This window comes from Danio rerio, chromosome 4, assembly GCF_049306965.1.
Source record: "Danio rerio strain Tuebingen ecotype United States chromosome 4, GRCz12tu, whole genome shotgun sequence".
In the NCBI taxonomy this organism is placed as follows: Eukaryota; Metazoa; Chordata; class Actinopteri; order Cypriniformes; family Danionidae; genus Danio; species Danio rerio.
In genome coordinates this window covers 42222475-42243426 of record NC_133179.1, presented here as the reverse complement: position 1 = coordinate 42243426, position 20952 = coordinate 42222475, and the positions used below count along the sequence as shown (strand labels likewise).

At 39.0% G+C, this 20952-nt stretch overlaps 1 protein-coding gene and 7 non-coding genes across 8 annotated transcripts; 5 read left to right on the top strand and 3 right to left on the bottom strand.

The window, feature by feature from the left end:
* The first annotated feature begins 460 nt into the window (after positions 1-460).
* Positions 461-9427, top strand: LOC137490938 (uncharacterized). Its single transcript, XM_073947710.1, has 4 exons — positions 461-565; positions 1358-1507; positions 5613-8356; positions 8433-9427. Exons 2-3 carry the CDS (start codon positions 1423-1425, stop codon positions 6752-6754), a joined length of 1227 nt encoding a protein of 408 aa, XP_073803811.1. The 5' UTR covers positions 461-565; positions 1358-1422; the 3' UTR covers positions 6755-8356; positions 8433-9427.
* A 3635-nt stretch (positions 9428-13062) lies between these two features.
* On the top strand, positions 13063-13135 carry trnav-aac (transfer RNA valine (anticodon AAC)). The gene has a single exon. It is a non-coding gene; the product is annotated as a tRNA-Val (tRNA).
* Positions 13136-13239: 104 nt separating this feature from the next.
* On the top strand, positions 13240-13312 carry trnav-cac (transfer RNA valine (anticodon CAC)). Its single transcript has one exon. It is a non-coding gene; the product is annotated as a tRNA-Val (tRNA).
* A 1075-nt stretch (positions 13313-14387) lies between these two features.
* trnal-cag (transfer RNA leucine (anticodon CAG)) lies at positions 14388-14470 on the bottom strand. Its single transcript has one exon. It is a non-coding gene; the product is annotated as a tRNA-Leu (tRNA).
* Positions 14471-15397: 927 nt separating this feature from the next.
* Positions 15398-15470, top strand: trnav-aac (transfer RNA valine (anticodon AAC)). Its single transcript has one exon. It is a non-coding gene; the product is annotated as a tRNA-Val (tRNA).
* Positions 15471-16905: 1435 nt separating this feature from the next.
* Positions 16906-16988, bottom strand: trnal-cag (transfer RNA leucine (anticodon CAG)). Its single transcript has one exon. It is a non-coding gene; the product is annotated as a tRNA-Leu (tRNA).
* A 927-nt stretch (positions 16989-17915) lies between these two features.
* trnav-aac (transfer RNA valine (anticodon AAC)) lies at positions 17916-17988 on the top strand. The gene has a single exon. It is a non-coding gene; the product is annotated as a tRNA-Val (tRNA).
* A 1436-nt stretch (positions 17989-19424) lies between these two features.
* Positions 19425-19507, bottom strand: trnal-uag (transfer RNA leucine (anticodon UAG)). Its single transcript has one exon. It is a non-coding gene; the product is annotated as a tRNA-Leu (tRNA).
* Positions 19508-20952: the final 1445 nt, after the last annotated feature.

Here is a 20952-nt window from a genome sequence, read left to right as displayed (position 1 = left end):
CTGCACATGATGATGAGCCATTTATTTAAATGAATATGTGACACAGATATTTAAATTTCATTGTTGCAAACAAGTTACAGGAGTAAGTGCAGTTGTTGTTTTATGTCGGAAAAGTTAAGTTGCACATGCTAAATTTACACTCAAATAATATCTGATTGCTAACATTATAAAATGTAAAATCTAAACATGTGTGGATGCACTGTTCAACTTTGTATTAAGTTCTTCAGTCAAGTTTCAAGTTTCTTTACAACAATTTATTTATTTATTTGTTTGTTTGTTTATTTGGTTAAATATTGTTTTTATCCTTACAAATGGACTGTAGCCCAAATAAGTTTCAACCTATTACATATATAGGTTGGAACCTGGCAGGCATTTTGGAGAATTTGATGTTTGCCCATTCAAACATACAAATAGGTGGTAAAAAGCTTTAAAAAAAAAAAGACTTTTATTATGGTGTGTTGGTGTGATGTCATAAGGCTGCGCCGCTCCCGCACTGTTATTCAACTGGAGAAAGGTTTGTTTTAAAGCTTTTACACAGATGTAAACCGACTGATTACAATTTCAGGTTGTTCATTTAATGCTGGATGTACCTGCTGTTGACAATATAATTTGAACCCTTTATACAACAAAGTATTATTTTACTCACAGTAAGGCCTATTGTTTAAATAAGATAGGATAAACTTTATTTGTCCACAAGAGTAAATTCTTGTCTCATGCAAATAAGTGCTACAACGTTGCTGTAAGCAGACAATAAAATAAATACAACAAACAAAACAATTAAGAAAAAATGTTAAAGTTTGAATAAAACAACAGTAAAGTGTGTAATAAGTGTTTTAATGAAGGTTTAATTTATTAAGTAGCATCATGTCATTTAATTCGAAGTATACATCACTATATATAAGAAATGGAGATAGAGGTAAAGTTGGTTTTATATTTATACATTCAGACTTTCCCCTTAATAATATAATTTCTTTAAAGTATTATTTGCAAACTCTAAATAGCGAAATCATATTAGCACTCAATGACTATCAAAGTACAACATTGGTCACAGTCAAATAAACAGTGTTAATGTTGTTTTCAAGCCACACTTGCATGCTAATTCCTTTCGAATATTCAAAGTAACATGGTAAACAATACAGAGACTTCTAAATGAACGAACGTGTGAATATAAAACCAACTTTATCTCTATGAAATGGAGTACTAGGTTTCATCAGCTCATTTGTGGCTTTTGTTTCTTGCTCAGACTTAACTGATTTCTTTTTGGTAATCACTCTATAATTAAATAAATAAACGGTTGAAGCAAGTGTTGAAGAGAAGTTATTTTGTTTCTGTTCATTGTTTTATTTATTTTAAACAGGATAAAGTGTCCAAACACAGAGAAAAACTCCTGCTGAAGCGACTGATCTCCACACTGTTATAAAGATGGCGTTTATTAAAGAGGAGAGTGAAGATGTGAAGATTGAAGAAACATTCACAGTCAAACAGGAAGATCCACAGGAACAAACAGGTTGGTTTTTATTCTCAAAGACCAACTCAGTCATTTGATCCTCATTCAGATATTTTAACTCATTGAAAGACAGGAACTAGTTTCATTGTCACTTGTTCTCATGTCTTTTGTCATTGTTTTATGTATTATTAGTCTCCCATTTCTCTACCTTCTTAAGGTTATTGCTTTTCTTGTTCTCCTACTGTTTGTAAAGCGTCCTTGAGCGCTGGCACTATATAAAATACATAAAAACAATAAATTAAAAAAGTTGAACTGAGCTGACAATATTTGACCCACAGTATTCTCATAAAAGATATCTGCTATTACAGTGATAGTGTTGGCTTAGTACTTTCCACTTGCATATGTCACATTGATCACAATTCCCCTTTTTTAATTAACCTTTTGGGATTAAACTTGTTTCTAGTAGTTGTTACTAGTTCTCACAGATAGTATCTGAATTAGAATTACAACATTTTTATAATAACTAATTTCCAGGGCTATTTTGTTTAAACAGGGTTTCCACAGGGTCTTAAATTGTCTTAAATTCCAAAATCTAAATTTTAGGCCTTAAAAAGTCCTAAATTTACTGAAATATTGTGTTGTAGGTTTTAAAATCTTTTTTTAAAAGTCTTTATTTTTCTTTGTTCATATTTTGCTACCCTGTCTGGCCAAAACCCATACGATCACCAACAATCCATCTCAATAAAACTTTCAACTTTTTTGTTCAAAAAGGTCATTTTAACTCCTATTTATCATAATGGTGTAATTATTTTCCTTACAATATCATTTGTTTAAACGTGCTCCATGTATTTACTGCTGAGGACATCGACCTGGACCGATTGTTGTGCATAGATTTGGTTAATTATAGTTTTTAAAACATTTATTTATTATTATATTTTTTTTATTTTAAAGAAAGTTTATTTTGGAAAAAAAAAGTGTGTGGATACAAGTAAAGCTTGCTTTTTTACACATTTAAAATCTTTTGCTAAGAAATATCCAAAAAAAGAATATTTTTTTTATTCTAATATTTTTTTTGATAGGACAAATACAAAATCTGGGCCATTTGAAAAACCCTGGTTTAAAGTATGTCAGAAAACATGTATGCCCCAATTTTAAACATGCTGAATGAAATTGACTCTAAAATAATTAATCATTATAAAACATTGTACAGTATTCTGAACTATATGATGTTGTGGGGCGACGTGAGACAAAACAAACAAATAATAGTGGAACAATAACGTTTAGCAATACCAGTGGTGGATTTAGGCATGGGTAATGTGGGCGATCGCCCAGGGTGGGATTTTCCTGGGGGTGGCAAAAAAAAAAAGTCCCCTAGTGAAAGCATTTATATACGATTACTTTATGCAAATGTATTCATTAAGAGTGGCAATCTCAAAATAAAGACATTAGGGGCCATTTACATTTGGCATTTTTTGCGAGTTTGTTATTCTCAATGTGCAACTGAAACATCGCTTGTGAAAGCAAACTGATGCATGCGTACAGAAAACCAGCAACTCACACATGCTCCTGTGTGAATCCCGGTTGTTTGCATTCACGCCAAAAAGTTAAGCGTCGCTCATGCGCCATGAAACCGAATTAACAGCCTTTTGTGCAGAAGTGTCGGCACACAGCGAGTTTTGCATAGTTTATGTAAAGTTCATGTAATTTGATGATGGTGTTACTTTCACTCAGCATGGCTATAAAGCAGAAAGGAGGGATAAAGAGTCAGGGAGGTAGGACAGGTCTAAAGGTCTAAGACAAAAGATAATTTGGTAACACTTTACAATAACTACACACTTCCATACTTTGTTAAGGATTAATTTCCTATTACTAAATTATTTATGGGGAGTGAAGCGCAATGTTCATGATAAGTGGGGGCAGAGCGGGCCAGAATCACGGTGGCAGCAGATCAGATGACTGTCAGACCAAGGGGAAATGTCCCTATGTCTACCTATGGCCAGTTCGCCCTTGAGTTTTACTGTTTTCTATTGTTTATTATTCCTGGTCATTTCTCCAATAATTGTAAGTTCTAAAACAATAACATATGAGATCAGGTCACTGCTATGATATGATTGACAATTTATGTATGTCACTGTTTGTCATTGTGCTCTGTTTATTCTGAGAGCTGAGGCTGAGTATTTGTAGAGCTTTTAACTCTTGAAATTATTAACTCCGCGTCATTCTAACACTGAAGAAACAGAATCCTGTGTTATCTGTAATCTCCTTTCACACTGTTCATGCTATACCTGATGTTCATTAACAGACGTTTCACATTCGCAAACGTTTTGGTTCGCAAACGGTGTTCCAGAATAACATTGTTATTTGTATATTTATGTTTTTCAATGTTCCTGACTGGACAAACAGCAGGTCATCTTTTTAGATGGCATTTCTTGTCGGGTTAACAATATCTGCAAATCAGGAGAAATACCATCCTTTTAGAAAGTAGCTATTATTATACCAATACCTAAACCAGGAAAAGATTATTTAAATAATTATCGTCCAATAGCACTTACCAGTTGCCTTTGCAAAACAATGGAACGAAAAAAAAACAGAAGTATATCATTAATAAATATTATTGTGGGTTTAGAAGAGGGAAAAGTACTCTTTGCCATCTTATACGATTAGAATCTTTTGTACGAGATGGTTTTATTAAAAAAGAACACATATAAGCAGTTTTTTTTTTTTTTTAATCCGGAAAAGGCCTTTGACACTACCAGGAAGTATGGTATTTTAAAACATTTACACCAGATGGGTGTTTGAGGAAATTTGCCTAATTTTATTGCAATTTTTTTTTTTATTCAATAGAGTTTTTCGTGTGCGTATGAAAACTATATTATCTGAATATATGAGCATATATAGCATATATGAGAATCAGGAGTGCCCCAAGAAAGTATACTATCAGTAACACTATTTAGTATTAAAATTAATAATATTGTAAATGTTAATGGGAATAATATATTTTGTAGTTTATATGTAGATGATTTATGTATTTGTTATAAAGGGAAAAAATATGTATACAATCAAGAGACAAATTTAAATATGTATAAATAAAATATATGACTGGTCAGTTTTAAATGTTTTTTTAATTTTTCTAAATAAAAAAAAAACTGTATACATGCATTTTTGTTTTTTAAAGGTCTAAGCATTTAGATCAGGATTTTTTTTACATAGAGAAACTATACAAGTTGTGAAAAAGGTAAAGTTCCTAGGAATGAGTTTTGACAATAAGTAGTCTTTTATTCCTCATATTAAAGTATTACGAAATAGATGTTTTAAAACAATTAATGTATGAACTTAATCTTAGAAAAGTAAAATAAATAAATAAATTAGGACCTCTGTAATGAAATCCAAGACTTTGTATAATAATTAAAGGCTATTAAAGCCTTAATTTAAGATTATCAAATTTAAGACTTTTTCAATGCTTTTAATTGTACTCTGATTAGGTTTTGCATATAAATACTTGCGCTTGACACATTTGTTTCAGACTGTTATTGGCCTATTACATTCTAAATGATGTAAATTCTAGTACATCATTTTTTAACGGTACCTTTAGAACCTTATAACAGCACTAAAAGCAGCATCGAAGCAGTCTCCTTTTAGTCATTCCACCTCTTCATGGAGATTGTCAGACTGATCTGGTGTATTAAAAAACTATTTTGGGTTCTGGAACTGAACAATAATGGTGTTCATGATGCTGGACATTCACTGGCACTAGATCCTCATAAATTTAGGAGTAAATCTTCCTTCTTTGCCATCCTCTGATGCGTTTAGGTTTCGCCGCAAAATTAAATTTTGCTGTAGAACGCGCAATGCGGACGTAAAGAACCTGACTGATATTCTACCGGAACCATGTCAGCAGAGTTTGTGCATAGTCCATAAACTATAACTTCTATGTTAAGCGACTTTGAAACAATTTACTTTGTAAAAGCACTAGATAAATAAAGATTAATTGAATTGAATCTGCTTAAATATGTACACGTTAATGGACACATCATAATCTGATTTATTTTACAATTACTGTGCATCAAAATTACAGTGTGTGTAGCCAATGTTTCCAGTGTCTTTTCACTTTTCAGCTTTTGATGAGAGTTTTTAAAACTTGATAACAACTAGTGTTTTTTTTCAGACCTAATTGAAGAGAATGAGGAGAGTAAAGAGGAGGAACATCATGTTAAAATTGAGGAAAAAACTCATTTACAGACTGATGATATTTTGAAAAGGAGAGACAAGAATCAATTCACCTGCACTCAGTGTGGAAAGTGTTTTGGAAGAAAAGACAATCTTAAGATTCACATGAGGATCCACACTGGAGAGAAACCATTCACATGCGCTCAGTGTGGGAAGAGTTTTAACTGCTCAGCAAACCTTTATAAACACATGAGGATCCACACTGGAGAGAAACCATTCACATGCAATCAGTGTGGGAAGAGTTTCAGCCAAAAATCAAACCTTAATCTACACATGAGGATCCACACTAGAAAGAAACCATTCAAATGCACTCAATGTGGGAAGAGTTTCAACCGCTCATCAGACCTTTATAAACACATGAGAATCCACACTGGAGAGAAATCATTCAAATGCACTCAATGTGGGAAAAGTTTTAACCGCTCATCAAACCTTCATCAACATATGAGGATTCACACTGTAGAGAAACCATTCACATGCACTCAGTGTGGGAAGAGTTTCAACTTTTCATCGAACCTTTATCGACACATGATGATCCACACTGGAGAGAAACCATTTACATGCACTCAGTGTGGGAAGAGTTTCAACCACTTATCATCCCTTAATCAACACATGATGATCCACACTGGAGAGAAACCATTCAAATGCACTCAATGTGGGAAAAGTTTCAACCGCTCATCAGACCTTTATAAACACATGAGAATCCACACTGGAGAGAAACCATTCACATGCATTCAGTGTGGGAAGAGTTTTAACTTTTCATCAAACCTTTATCGACACATGATGATCCACACCGGAGAGAAACCATTCAAATGCACTCAATGTGGGAAAAGTTTCAACCGCTCATCAGACCTTTGTAAACACATGAGAATCCACACTGGAGAGAAACCATTCACATGCACTCAGTGTGGGAAGAGTTTTAACTTTTCATCAAACCTTAATCGACACATGAGGATCCACACTGGAGAGAAACCATTCACATGCACTCAGTGTGGGAAGAGTTTCAGCCAATCATCACACCTTAATCAACACATGATGAGCCACACTGGAGAGAAACCATTCATGTCTAATCATCTTCTTTAATCCCACCCCTTTTCGCAGTGGCGTACAACAGAATTTCGCATACTCAATAGTGATGGGAAGTTCGGATCATTTTACTGACTCGGATCTTTGAGTCTCGTTCATCGAGATGAACAAATCTTTTTTCGAGTCATTTCGTTCATTTGGTTAAATTTGCCAAAATATTATTAAAATGTTACGAATTGCTTCCAAACACATCTACAACTAGCCCAGAAGGCTCATCACACAACAAATAAGTCATAAATAGATTATAAGAAGAAGAAAATAACAATTCAATGTTTACCTGCTCTTTTGTCTATGGGTATTGTTGTCTGTTTGCTCAGCTCACCTCTTCATGTCTTCAAATGTCAGTGGTGCGTTTACGTTACAATGACAATCACATACAATCTTAACCAATGTCCCCATTTTGAGCCAATAGGAGCCATGATAATTAGTTCACCTTTCGAGTCTTCTGGTTCTTGAGTCGTTCGTTCATCACGTGACAGAATAACTCAAACCCGAGGACTCGAGAGTTGAATAGATTAATTCTTTTTTTTTTTTGGCTCTAAACGCATATGATTGGCCCGTGATGAACGAATGATTCAAACCCGAAGACTCGAGAGGTGAACAGATCAATTCTTTTTCTGGCTCTAAATGCATATGTTTGGCTGTAGTCTTTCATGCGGTGAACGAACGACTCGATAGAGGACTCGAAAAATGTACTGATCTTGTCTCGCACTACACAACGTGCACATGAGCGAATTAATGAATCTTTTAGTTAATCCGAGTCATTCATTCATTTTGTCACATAACATGAAAGAAAGCATAAGAGATGAGTTATTTAATAAATCAAATAGTCTTTGTGAATATTTTTGTAACATATGATGCTGCAAGGATTAGACACTTAAACACTGTTTAATTGTTGTTTATTGTTTTATTATTATTATTATTATTTTACCAGAAAAGCTTTTATAACAAATCAGATTACTTTATAAATCACGACAATAAGATAAGCAAAAGAAAAACAAAATAGTGCACATCAAGCTAGGCTTTTTAATAAATAAAAACAAGTAAGCTTTAAATTAAATAACGTGTTTGTGCCATAAAATCTTTATATGAAATATGGCAACTCTTCCCAGTAGATTTTTTTATGAAACAGCAATTTAAGTGAAAGATATTATAAATAAAAAACAAAAGCCACAGGGCCTAATGAGCTTAACAGCTTGACTTGAGAACAGAACAGTGCATTTAAAAAAAAAAATTAAATTAAATAAGCTTTAAAACAACATTGTGTGGCTTTACTTGTTGGACTTGGCTTAAGGTTTGTTAGCATTTAAAACACAAGCTCTGAACCTTTGATAGGCTGAGTCTGTTTCTTCTTTTGTCATTAGTTGTTGTCGCAGGATAAAAGATGCTAAATGAGTAAATGCAAATGCAAACTTTCTTTATACAAATATTAGACCAATACATAAAGTCTGCATAGAAAAACATTATTAAACAAAAATGGGGTATAAATGAACAAATTACAAATCACTTGTAATTGTAGAATTTAATTAATCTATCGCCTAGCTTAGTGTTTGTTTTCTGATAGCAAGCCAGCAAATAGACAAATCAATATATATATATATATATATATATATATATATATATATATATATATATATATATATATATATATATATATATATATATATATATATACTAGATATAAACCACATATCCAGTAGAAAAAAAAGTAAGAATAACTTAGTGACAATAGGACAGAACTTTTTAAAATTCTTACAAAATGCTTTTTAGGTACACATTGTTTGATGATTTTATGAAAAGTTTAAAATATAATCATATGATGCAACAAAAATTCAGTTTTACATAAATATTATTGACTGAGGTTCTCGTTGCAGTGTACAGGAGAACTACAGTTTAAGAATAGAAATGCACATAATAGTGTAAGGATGGCTAAATCTCTCCATATTATTAAAATCTGCAAACTGTTGTGGAACTCCACACGAGACAAGACCGTGAGAATGGTCAGGCACTAAGACATAAAACTTTGTAATCTGAGAAGAAGATCAGCTAGAAAAGCAGTTGTTCAGGTTGTATCGATCGTGCATCCTGAGCCCCCCTCTTTGCCCTGGACTTTACCTTCTCCACCAGAGCAGCTCACTCACATTCCACACCGAATGTTTAAGTTTTTAATATGGTGTATCTTGGGGCTTTTTATTCATGTTTGGTGTGATTTTAAATGTCTCTGTGTGATTGGTAAAGTGGTCTTAATTTCACTGTAATATTTTACAATCTCCTTTATATCAGTTATTTGGGTTTTGACTTTGAAAATATTTTTGACAGATGCTCCACTTCAGGGAAAATGGTCTTCGCATCAACTCATGACCAGGCAAGAGTCTTGGTGAAGCTTTTATTGTCTTGAATTTATGATGATTTGTATTTAGGCAAAGGGTGCAGAAGTGTCCGTGTGATCCTGTAGACAGGATACCCCATTGCAGATTGTGAGTCTCTGAGTTCTGCATCAGGACTTATATGCTGCAATGTATTTCTTCATGGTCAGGTATTCCTCTTTAACTCTTAAATGTATATTTGAGTAAATTATGTTGTACAATCTTGATTGGCTTATTTTGTTTAATTATGTGAACTGCAATGGAAAATCTTTTCCTGACAAATAAATGTAAAATTCTTGTTTAACTCTAATATCTCCTGAAATCATTTAAATGTAGTAGATTGTTTAGGCTGACGTTTCCGCAGCCTACAACCAGGATTAGTCATCTATTTAGGCACAATGGATGAAGCATGGGCACAGAATTAGAGACTTGTTGATTTCTGACAATCACTGATAATATAATCTAGGGGTATGATATCATGTAGGGGCTAAATCAAACTTTCTTTGAGTATGTGCAAGCATGGGGTGGCCTATTATTACTTAAAGGAAATTAGCTTATCTGCTAAGAATCGGAACTGGCGAGGATGTTTCCGTGTGCAGATGAAACTGGCCAGCCATACTGACTCTAAGCGACTTTGAGTAAACGATGAAACATTAATGGAATATAAGGATTTATTAGGTTAATCAATCTAAATTAGAACTAATCGCGACCTATAAGGTAATCAGCTTGAATTAGATAAATGTAAATCTAAAACTATTATAAATTGGAGTCAGAATAAAATTCAGAGCTAGAAACAAATTAAAATAAATTAAACAAAAATATTTCTTTTCACATGTGCTAAAAGGTTTACATGCATTTAACCTTCACCCATACTGTTAGTTCCGTCATGGGACTAATAGATGGACCCTCACATGTGTGTGTATTTATATAGTTTATAACCATAACAGTTCTACAGTTTCTTCTATTTTACTTGTTGATTTCTATTTTATTTAAATAGTGTATTTATTTTGTTAAAGAGTCCATATTATGGGTTTTTGAAAATGCCCTTCCATGTAGTGTGTAACAGCTCTAAGTGAAGTGAAATATCCAGCTACGGCTTAAATCTGTAAGTGTACAGTGTTTAAAACTGTTTATTCATCTATAAAAGAGTCGACTCATAGTGCTTCAAATGAGTCGTCTTGATAACGAGTCATTAGGTGTTTTGTGATGACATATCTACGTAACACAAATAGTTGCGTGCGCAAACCCAAGAGATTTGAAACCTGCGGCCTCGCCCACTAACACAAAAAAACAGCCACACACACGCGCGCCGGTTGAATGTGACGTCACACTGTGCATATGGATATTATTGAGTCTCTACCCAAAGATGAAACCTCAGCATTAGCCCAGCCTTGAGCAGTTTAAGTGCTTCTGGAAACCACATGCTTTAGACTGGGTGTATATTACATGCTTAATAATCAATTTTTAGACTGTGTTTGTGTGTGTGTGTGTGTGTGTGTGTGTGTGTGTGTGTGTGTGTGTGTGTGTGTGTTTGTGTGTGTGTAGGCCTATTATTATTTAAAATAAAATTTAAAATAAAAATGATTATATTATGTAAAAAATATTATTCTTTATAATTATATCCAGTTCCCCTAAAACTTTGCTTAAATACCATATACATTTATTAAATAAATAAAACCAAAAAGTAAATAACTGTTTGGCCTGACAAGTTTTCAGGACATATCAAATTTCAGCACAACACTAGCTAGTCTCACTCACACACACACACTTGTACACACTCTCACTAACACACTCACTCTTGTACATGCTCTCTCTCACACACACCTACATTCTATCTCGATTCAATTCAGAATGACTTTTTGAGCATGACTGTAAATGATACAATGTTGCCAACACAAACACATCGACATCTCACAGACACATGTACATGCTCTCACTCACAAATATAAGCCCTCCCTTTCGCACACACACTTCTACATGCTTTCTCATAAACATGAACTGGCTCTCTCTCTTACACACACTACTACATGCTGTCTTTGACTCACACACACACACACACACACACACAAACAAATGTGCATTTGATACTTATATAATTTTATGTGCTCATTAGGCTTACGATAGGTGGTTGCATTGTAATTATTTGGTCATGAAGGTATTAATTGTTTTAAATAGTTTTTCAGCTAATAATGTTTGTGATGTCATACATGCTACAAAAGGCTTTTAAAGCTGTCAAGACGTGGAGCAACCATGACCAGAGCGTTCCAGAGAGAAGGTGTCTCTCAAAATGCAGTGGCCCAGCTCGCTGCAATTGCAGAGCTGTACTTTGCGAACAGGGAGCAATTTAACAGAACCAGCTTCACACCAGGAAAATGAACAGAGTTCACTCAAAAGTGTAGAGACCTCATTTTTGGAGATTTTGCATAAAGGTTGTATCAATGAAAAGGAAGGGTTCTTTTGTATGTTTCTTTGTTCAATAATGCTCCGGTTTACTGTTGGTAAAATGTAGAAGCAAAAACCTACAGCACAATAAGCTTAGCTTATAATGCCAAAAATATATATATATTGAAATCAGATGCAAAAACCTTTAAATTCCGACTAAATTCATTAATTTTCTTTTCAGCTTAGTCCCTTTATTAGTCTGGAGTTGCTACAATGGAATAACCCAAGAGCTTATCCAGCACCATCCATGTTTTACACAACAGATGCCCTTCCAGCTGCAATGCATCACTGGGAAACATCCAAACACACACATATATATATATTTGAGCCTACTCAATTTACCTGTACCAAATGTCTTTGGATTTGTGGAGGAAACCAGAGCACCCAGAGGACACCCACACAAACACAGGGAGAACATGCAAACTCCACACAGAAATGCCACCTGACCTAGCTGAGGCTCGAACCAACAAATTTCTTACTGTGAGGCGAACGTTCTACCCTCAGCGCCACCACATTGCCGGCAATTTAATTGTTATTCTAAAATTAGTTTTTTTTTTCAGCCTACTGTTTGAAAGATAATGAAAAAATATTTGCCACAAAAATAGTTAAATTGCAGAGCTAAGACTTAAAATATATATACATTTTAGGAAAAAATGTGTATGGTGGCTGCATGGTGGTGCAGTGGGTAGCATGTTCGCCTCACAGCAAGAAGGTCACTAGTTCGAGCCTAAGCTGGGTCAGTTGGTGTTACTGTGTGGAGTTTGCATGTTCTCCCCATGTTCGTGTGGGTTTCCTCTGGGTGCTCTGGTTTCCCTGACAAATCCAAAAACATGTGATCAAGACGGCGGAAGGGCCACAGCACTTTAGAGTCATGCACACCAATCAGGTAAAGACCTGAAGTAACAATGGAGACTGAAGATGACACCGAAATTTTAATAGACAATGGATTGACAATTAAAGGAGTGAAATCTGAAGTACGGAGGTTACAAAACAGAGACTATGTTGTTTCGTTCAAGCATCTGCCTGTTTACCTAGCAAATGAAGAAATTTTAAGCAAGCTAGAGAGATGGGGAGTTTTCCCCATATCTAAAATTAAAAGAAGATTGTATCCTGGCACAAACATAGAAGATGGAACAAGGTTTGTAAAAAACAGATTTCCGGAAGAGATGGTCTCCTTACCATACAGTACCAAAATCGAGACGGCGGAAGCGCCACAGCACTTTAGAGTCATGCACACCAATCAGGTAAAAACCTGTCGACTATGCATGAGCTCAGAAAATGTGATGAAGGAACGGCCAGAATTCAGGTGCTTCAAATGTGACGAAAGGGGACATTTCGCAAGGACCTGTACAGCTGTGTCGGGCCCGGATTGTAAATTGGCCCTAATACCTGCAGGGAGCTTGTCACGCTGAGTTGGCTTTGTCCGCTCGATTGACCAACGCGTACGCCTTGTTTTATCCTTGCAGGCCTAACTTCGCTGGTGAAAGCACTTGTGGGGTTTCTGTAGTGTAGTGGTCATCACGTTCGCCTAACACGCGAAAGGTCCTCGGTTCGAAACCGAGCAGAAACAGTGCTCTTCTTTTGGCGAGAAAATAATAGCATCCACTGCCGCACCAGCAATGATCGTCGACAGGCACCCAATCAAAAAGGGTTATCAGCTCAATTTGCCTGAAGGTTTCCGTAGTGTAGTGGTTATCACGTTCGCCTCACACGCGAAAGGTCCCCAGTTTGAAACTGGGCGGAAACAACCTCTGGCTTTTATGACAATTGTCAAATCAGGCTTCTGTTGAGTACTGACGTTCATTGAAAACATTCTTTCTGCAGAGCGGTGTGAGGCTAGAAGTTTGAATTCAGCTCAGTGTTTACCGCCCCTCGCGGTGTCGCAAACTTGCGTAGAATCTGATTTCTTTTAGCTTTGTGTTGTGCATGAGCAGGTGGCCAGTGCGTTTGCTGGCCCTTCACGGTGCAGACCGTACAAGACAGCTCTATAAAAAAAGACTATAAATACTTGAAGCAGCACTGGCCTATTGGTTTCCGTAGTGTAGTGTTTATCATGTTTGCATTACACGCTAAAGGTCTCCTGTTCGAAACTGGGCGGAAGCATACAATTAGCGGACACTTTTGTCCAAAGCGACATACAATAGTGGAGGTATTCAACAAGACGAGGCAATGCATACGAAAAAGGGCTATTTATTCCAAGTAATTTGTTTGTGCTCAGAGAATTTAGTGCTGGAGTAGGAGTTTCGTTTTCTTTAGAGAGAGGGATATTCACCGGGGTTCGGGTGTACTCTGAATAGATGGGTGTTAGCTGTCGTTTGAAGGACACCGGTGTATCCGTAATCCGAGTGGGAATGGGAAGGTGATTCCACCAGCGTAGAACATTGAATGAAAACATTGTGGAAAGTGACTTTCCGTCTCTCTGCGCTGGCACCACAAGACAGTGCTCTCACCCTAACCGGAGGCTCCTGTGGTTATCACGATGGCTTTACAAGCGGAGGGTCTCCTGTTAGCAACTGGGCGGAAACATTCAGATTTGCTTTTACGCACATTCTCAATTGGCTCTCTGCTCACTGGATGATCCACGATACAAGGGCATGGATTTGTCAAATGTCATGACTTGACGTTGTACGAGGATTTGACAAAAAAATGCCCTGCAAACCTTAAAAAGCAACACCATCCCAGGACAATTCTTTTGATCCCCTTTCAGTGCACTTGCATTAAAGCCCGCGTGATGCGGCACTTTGTCAGTGTTACTGTATCATTCGGACATGGGGGCAGAGAGTTAAAGAATTCAGCCTGAGCGCACTGCCACAGGCTCGGTTTGTCAGAAGTGGGATTCGAACCCACACCTCCAGGGGAGACTGCGACCTGAACGCAGCGCCTTAGACCGCTCGGCCATCCTGACATGCAAGCTTGGCAACGACATGGAAATGGAGGGACTTGCAAGAAAGGATAAAGAAAATGGGCTGGATAATAGACGGAGAGGTAAAGAAAATGGACTTGACAACAGACAAAGAGATAAATAAAATGAAGAGCCCGGCCAACGAAGAGGTGAGAAAGGTAAGGATAAGCAAGAGGTACAAAGAAGAGTATGCACAAAGGAAGCAACAGTAACTGTAGAAGTAGAAAATGTAAAAGATGCAAGAAGATTTGATATAACCAAAGCAGTCACGGAGCTGATTGGAGAAGGAAGAATGCTGGCGGTGAGACACAAACAAACAAAGGGAGTATGAAGTAACAATGAAGACTGAAGATGACACCGAAATTTTAATAGACAATGGATTGACAATTAAAGGAGTGAAATCTGAAGTACGGAGGTTACAAAACAGAGACTATGTTGTTTCGTTCAAGCATCTGCCTGTTTACCTAGCAAATGAAGAAATTTTAAGCAAGCTAGAGAGATGGGGAGTTTTCCCCATATCTAAAATTAAAAGAAGATTGTATCCTGGCACAAACATAGAAGATGGAACAAGGTTTGTAAAAAACAGATTTCCGGAAGAGATGGTCTCCTTACCATACAGTACCAAAATCGAGACGGCGGAAGCGCCACAGCACTTTAGAGTCATGCACACCAATCAGGTAAAAACCTGTCGACTATGCATGAGCTCAGAAAATGTGATGAAGGAACGCCCAGAATTCAGGTGCTTCAGATGTGAAGAAAGGGGACATTTCGCAAGGACCTGTACAGCTGTGTCGGGCCCGGATTGTAAATTGGCCCTAATACCTGCAGGGAGCTTGTCACGCTGAGTTGGCTTTGTCCGCTCGATTGACCAACGCGTACGCCTTGTTTTATCCTTGCAGGCCTAACTTCGCTGGTGAAAGCACTTGTGGGGTTTCTGTAGTGTAGTGGTCATCACGTTCGCCTAACACGCGAAAGGTCCTCGGTTCGAAACCGAGCAGAAACAGTGCTCTTCTTTTGGCGAGAAAATAATAGCATCCACTGCCGCACCAGCAATGATCGTCGACAGGCACCCAATCAAAAAGGGTTATCAGCTTGATTTGCCTGAAGGTTTCTGAGTGTAGTGGTTATCACGTTCGCCTCACACGTGAAAGGTTCGAAACCGAGCAGAAACAGTGCTCTTCTTTTGGCGAGAAAATAATAGCATCCACTGCCGCACCAGCAATGATCGTCGACAGAAACCCAATCAAAAAGGGTTATCAGCTCGATTTGCCTGAAGAGGGTTATCAGCTCGATTTGCCTGAAGGTTTCTGTAGTGTAGTGGTTATCACGTTCGCCTCACACGCGAAAGGTCCCCAGGTCCCCAACCTCTGGCTTTTATGACAATTGTCAAATCAGGCTTCTGTTGAGTACTGACGTTCACTGAAAACATTCTTTCTGCAGAGCGGTGTGAGGCTAGAAGTTTGAATTCAGCTCAGTGTTTACCGCCCCTCGCGGTGTCGCAAACTTGCGTAGAATCTGATTTCTTTTAGCTTTGTGTTGTGCATGAGCAGGTGGCCAGTGCGTTTGCTGGCCCTTCACGGTGCAGACCGTACAAGACAGCTCTATAAAAAAAGACTATAAATACTTGAAGCAGCACTGGCCTATTGGTTTCCGTAGTGTAGTGTTTATCATGTTTGCATTACACGCTAAAGGTCTCCTGTTCGAAACTGGGCGGAAGCATACAATTAGCGGACACTTTTGTCCAAAGCGACATACAATAGTGGAGGTATTCAACAAGACGAGGCAATGCATACGAAAAAGGGCTATTTATTCCAAGTAATTTGTTTGTGCTCAGAGAATTTAGTGCTGGAGTAGGAGTTTCGTTTTCTTTAGAGAGAGGGATATTCACCGGGGTTCGGGTGTACTCTGAATAGATGGGTGTTAGCTGTCGTTTGAAGGACACCGGTGTATCCGTAATCCGAGTGGGAATGGGAAGGTGATTCCACCAGCGTAGAACATTGAATGAAAACATTGTGGAAAGTGACTTTCCGTCTCTCTGCGCTGGCACCACAAGACAGTGCTCTCACCCTAACCGGAGGCTCCTGTGGTTATCACGATGGCTTTACAAGCGGAGGGTCTCCTGTTAGCAACTGGGCGGAAACATTCAGATTTGCTTTTACGCACATTCTCAATTGGCTCTCTGCTCACTGGATGATCCACGATACAAGGGCATGGATTTGTCAAATGTCATGACTTGACGTTGTACGAGGATTTGACAAAAAAATGCCCTGCAAACCTTAAAAAGCAACACCATCCCAGGACAATTCTTTTGATCCCCTTTCAGTGCACTTGCATTAAAGCCCGCGTGATGCGGCACTTTGTCAGTGTTACTGTATCATTCGGACATGGGGGCAGAGAGTTAAAGAATTCAGCCTGAGCGCACTGCCACAGGCTCGGTTTGTCAGAAGTGGGATTCGAACCCACACCTCCAGGGGAGACTGCGACCTGAACGCAGCGCCTTAGACCGCTCGGCCATCCTGACATGCAAGCTTGGCAACGACATGGAAATGGAGGGACTTGCAAGAAAGGATAAAGAAAATGGGCTGGATAATAGACGGAGAGGTAAAGAAAATGGACTTGACAACAGACAAAGAGATAAATAAAATGAAGAGCCCGGCCAACGAAGAGGTGAGAAAGGTAAGGATAAGCAAGAGGTACAAAGAAGAGTATGCACAAAGGAAGCAACAGTAACTGTAGAAGTAGAAAATGTAAAAGATGCAAGAAGATTTGATATAACCAAAGCAGTCACGGAGCTGATTGGAGAAGGAAGAATGCTGGCGGTGAGACACAAACAAACAAAGGGAGTATGAAGTAACAATGAAGACTGAAGATGACACCGAAATTTTAATAGACAATGGATTGACAATTAAAGGAGTGAAATCTGAAGTACGGAGGTTACAAAACAGAGACTATGTTGTTTCGTTCAAGCATCTGCCTGTTTACCTAGCAAATGAAGAAATTTTAAGCAAGCTAGAGAGATGGGGAGTTTTCCCCATATCTAAAATTAAAAGAAGATTGTATCCTGGCACAAACATAGAAGATGGAACAAGGTTTGTAAAAAACAGATTTCCGGAAGAGATGGTCTCCTTACCAAACAGTACCAAAATCGAGACGGCGGAAGCGCCACAGCACTTTAGAGTCATGCACACCAATCAGGTAAAAACCTGTCGACTATGCATGAGCTCAGAAAATGTGATGAAGGAACGCCCAGAATTCAGGTGCTTCAGATGTGAAGAAAGGGGACATTTCGCAAGGACCTGTACAGCTGTGTCGGGCCCGGATTGTAAATTGGCCCTAATACCTGCAGGGAGCTTGTCACGCTGAGTTGGCTTTGTCCGCTCGATTGACCAACGCGTACGCCTTGTTTTATCCTTGCAGGCCTAACTTCGCTGGTGAAAGCACTTGTGGGGTTTCTGTAGTGTAGTGGTCATCACGTTCGCCTAACACGCGAAAGGTCCTCGGTTCGAAACCGAGCAGAAACAGTGCTCTTCTTTTGGCGAGAAAATAATAGCATCCACTGCCGCACCAGCAATGATCGTCGACAGGCACCCAATCAAAAAGGGTTATCAGCTTGATTTGCCTGAAGGTTTCTGAGTGTAGTGGTTATCACGTTCGCCTCACACGTGAAAGGTTCGAAACCGAGCAGAAACAGTGCTCTTCTTTTGGCGAGAAAATAATAGCATCCACTGCCGCACCAGCAATGATCGTCGACAGAAACCCAATCAAAAAGGGTTATCAGCTCGATTTGCCTGAAGAGGGTTATCAGCTCGATTTGCCTGAAGGTTTCTGTAGTGTAGTGGTTATCACGTTCGCCTCACACGCGAAAGGTCCCCAGGTCCCCAACCTCTGGCTTTTATGACAATTGTCAAATCAGGCTTCTGTTGAGTACTGACGTTCACTGAAAACATTCTTTCTGCAGAGCGGTGTGAGGCTAGAAGTTTGAATTCAGCTCAGTGTTTACCGCCCCTCGCGGTGTCGCAAACTTGCGTAGAATCTGATTTCTTTTAGCTTTGTGTTGTGCATGAGCAGGTGGCCAGTGCGTTTGCTGGCCCTTCACGGTGCAGACCGTACAAGACAGCTCAATAAAAAAAGACTATAAATACTTGAAGCAGCACTGGCCTATTGGTTTCCGTAGTGTAGTGTTTATCATGTTTGCATTACACGCTAAAGGTCTCCTGTTCGAAACTGGGCGGAAGCATACAATTAGCGGACACTTTTGTCCAAAGCGACATACAATAGTGGAGGTATTCAACAAGACGAGGCAATGCATACGAAAAAGGGCTATTTATTCCAAGTAATTTGTTTGTGCTCAGAGAATTTAGTGCTGGAGTAGGAGTTTCGTTTTCTTTAGAGAGAGGGATATTCACCGGGGTTCGGGTGTACTCTGAAGAGATGGGTGTTAGCTGTCGTTTGAAGGACACCAGTGTATCCGTAATCCGAGTGGGAATGGGAAGGTGATTCCACCAGCGTAGAACATTGAATGAAAACATTGTGGAAAGTGACTTTCCGTCTCTCTGCGCTGGCACCACAAGACAGTGCTCTCACCCTAACCGGAGGCTCCTGTGGTTATCACGATGGCTTTACAAGCGGAGGGTCTCCTGTTAGCAACTGGGCGGAAACATTCAGATTTGCTTTTACGCACATTCTCAATTGGCTCTCTGCTCACTGGATGATCCACGATACAAGGGCATGGATCTGTCAAATGTCATGACTTGACGTTGTACGAGGATTTGACGAAAAAAATGCCCTGCAAACCTTAAAAAGCAACACCATCCCAGGACAATTCTTTTGATCCCCTTTCAGTGCACTTGCATTAAAGCCCGCGTGATGCGGCACTTTGTCAGTGTTACTGTATCATTCGGACATGGGGGCAGAGAGTTAAAGAATTCAGCCTGAGCGCACTGCCGCAGGCTCGGTTTGTCAGAAGTGGGATTCGAACCCACGCCTCCAGGGGAGACTGCGACCTAAACGCAGCACCTCAGACCGCTCGGCCATCATGACATGCAAGCTTGGCAGGAGCTGTCTCCTGGGAGCCACACCGCAGTACCGTGACATGGAATCTGGTGCTTCACAGCTTGCCCAGCTCCGGCTGTCCAGCTCATTGGCGCTGCAGGCAGCTAATCTGTGCTCGCCTCCTGGGGCTGCGCCTAGTTTCAATAGCCAACACTTGACAGCTGTCATTGCTTACGGCCACACCACCCTGAGGGGGCTATAGAGCAAACAGGAAGTGAGTTGGCAGCAGTAAGGAGAGAAAGGCTCTCCCCATTTTGTTTGTCTACCTACATTTACATTTACATTTAGTCATTTAGCAGACGCTTTTATCCAAAGCGACTTACAAATGAGGACAAGGAAGCAATTTACACAACTAAGAGCAACAATGAATAAGTACTAAAGGCAAGTTTCAGGTCTGTAAAGTCTAAGAAGGGAAGTGTTAGTAGTTTTTTTTTTTTTTTTTTTTTTTTTGTACAATTAGTGTGATATTCAAAGAGGCAATTGCAGATTAGGAAGTGAAGTGGAGACTAAATAGTTGAGTTTTTAGTCGTTTCTTGAAAATAGCGAGTGACTCTGCTGTTCTGATGCAGTTAGGGAGTTCATTCCACCAACTGGGCAGATTGAGCGTGAGCGTTCGCGAAAGTGATTTTTTCCCTCTTTGGGATGGAACCACGAGGCGACGTTCATTCACAGAACGCAAGTTTCTGGAGGGCACATAGATCTGCAGAAGTGAGTGCAGATAAGAAGGTGCTAGGCCAGAAGTCACTTTGTAGGCAAACATCAGAGTTTTGAATTTGATGCGAGCAGCAACTGGCAGCCAGTGCAAACGGACTAGCAGCGGAGTGACATGTGCTCGTTTAGGTTCATTGAAGACAACTCGTGCTGCTGCATTCTGGAGCAGTTGAAGAGGCTTGATAGAGTTAGCTGGAAGCCCAGCTAGTAGAGAGTTGCAGTAATCCAGTTTGGAGAGAACAAGAGCTTGAACAAGGAGTTGAGCTGCATGTTCAGATAAGAAGGGTCGGATCTTTCTGATGTTATAGAGTGCAAATCTGCACGATCGAGCAGTTCTAGAAATGTGGTCAGAGAAGTTTAGTTGGTCATCAATCGTTACTCCAAGGCTTTTCACCATTTTGGATGCAGTAATGGTTGCCCCATCCATCTGGATTGAAAAGTTATGGTGTAGAGTCGGGTTGGCAGAAACTACAAGCATTTCCGTTTTTGCGAGGTTCAGCTGAAGATGATGATCTTTCATCCAGTGTGAAATATCCAACAGGCAGGCTGAGATACGAGCTGGAACCGAGGGATCATCAGGATGAAAAGAGAGGTATAGCTGGGTGTCATCAGCATAGCAGTGGTAGGAGAATCCATGTCTCTGGATGACTGGTCCTAGAGATGATGTGTAGATGGAGAAGAGAAGTGGCCCAAGAACAGAGCCTTGAGGTACCCCAGTGTTT

What these genes read in the sequence shown, in the direction of transcription:
- LOC137490938 (XM_073947710.1), top strand. Translation starts at nt 1,423, where the DNA reads ATGGCGTTTATTAAAGAGGAGAGTGAAGATGTGAAGATTGAAGAAACA. An exon ending in AGATCCACAGGAACAAACAG is followed by an intron (nt 1,508 to 5,612) that starts GTTGGTTTTTAT and finishes GTTTTTTTTCAG; the next exon opens with ACCTAATTGAAGAGAATGAG.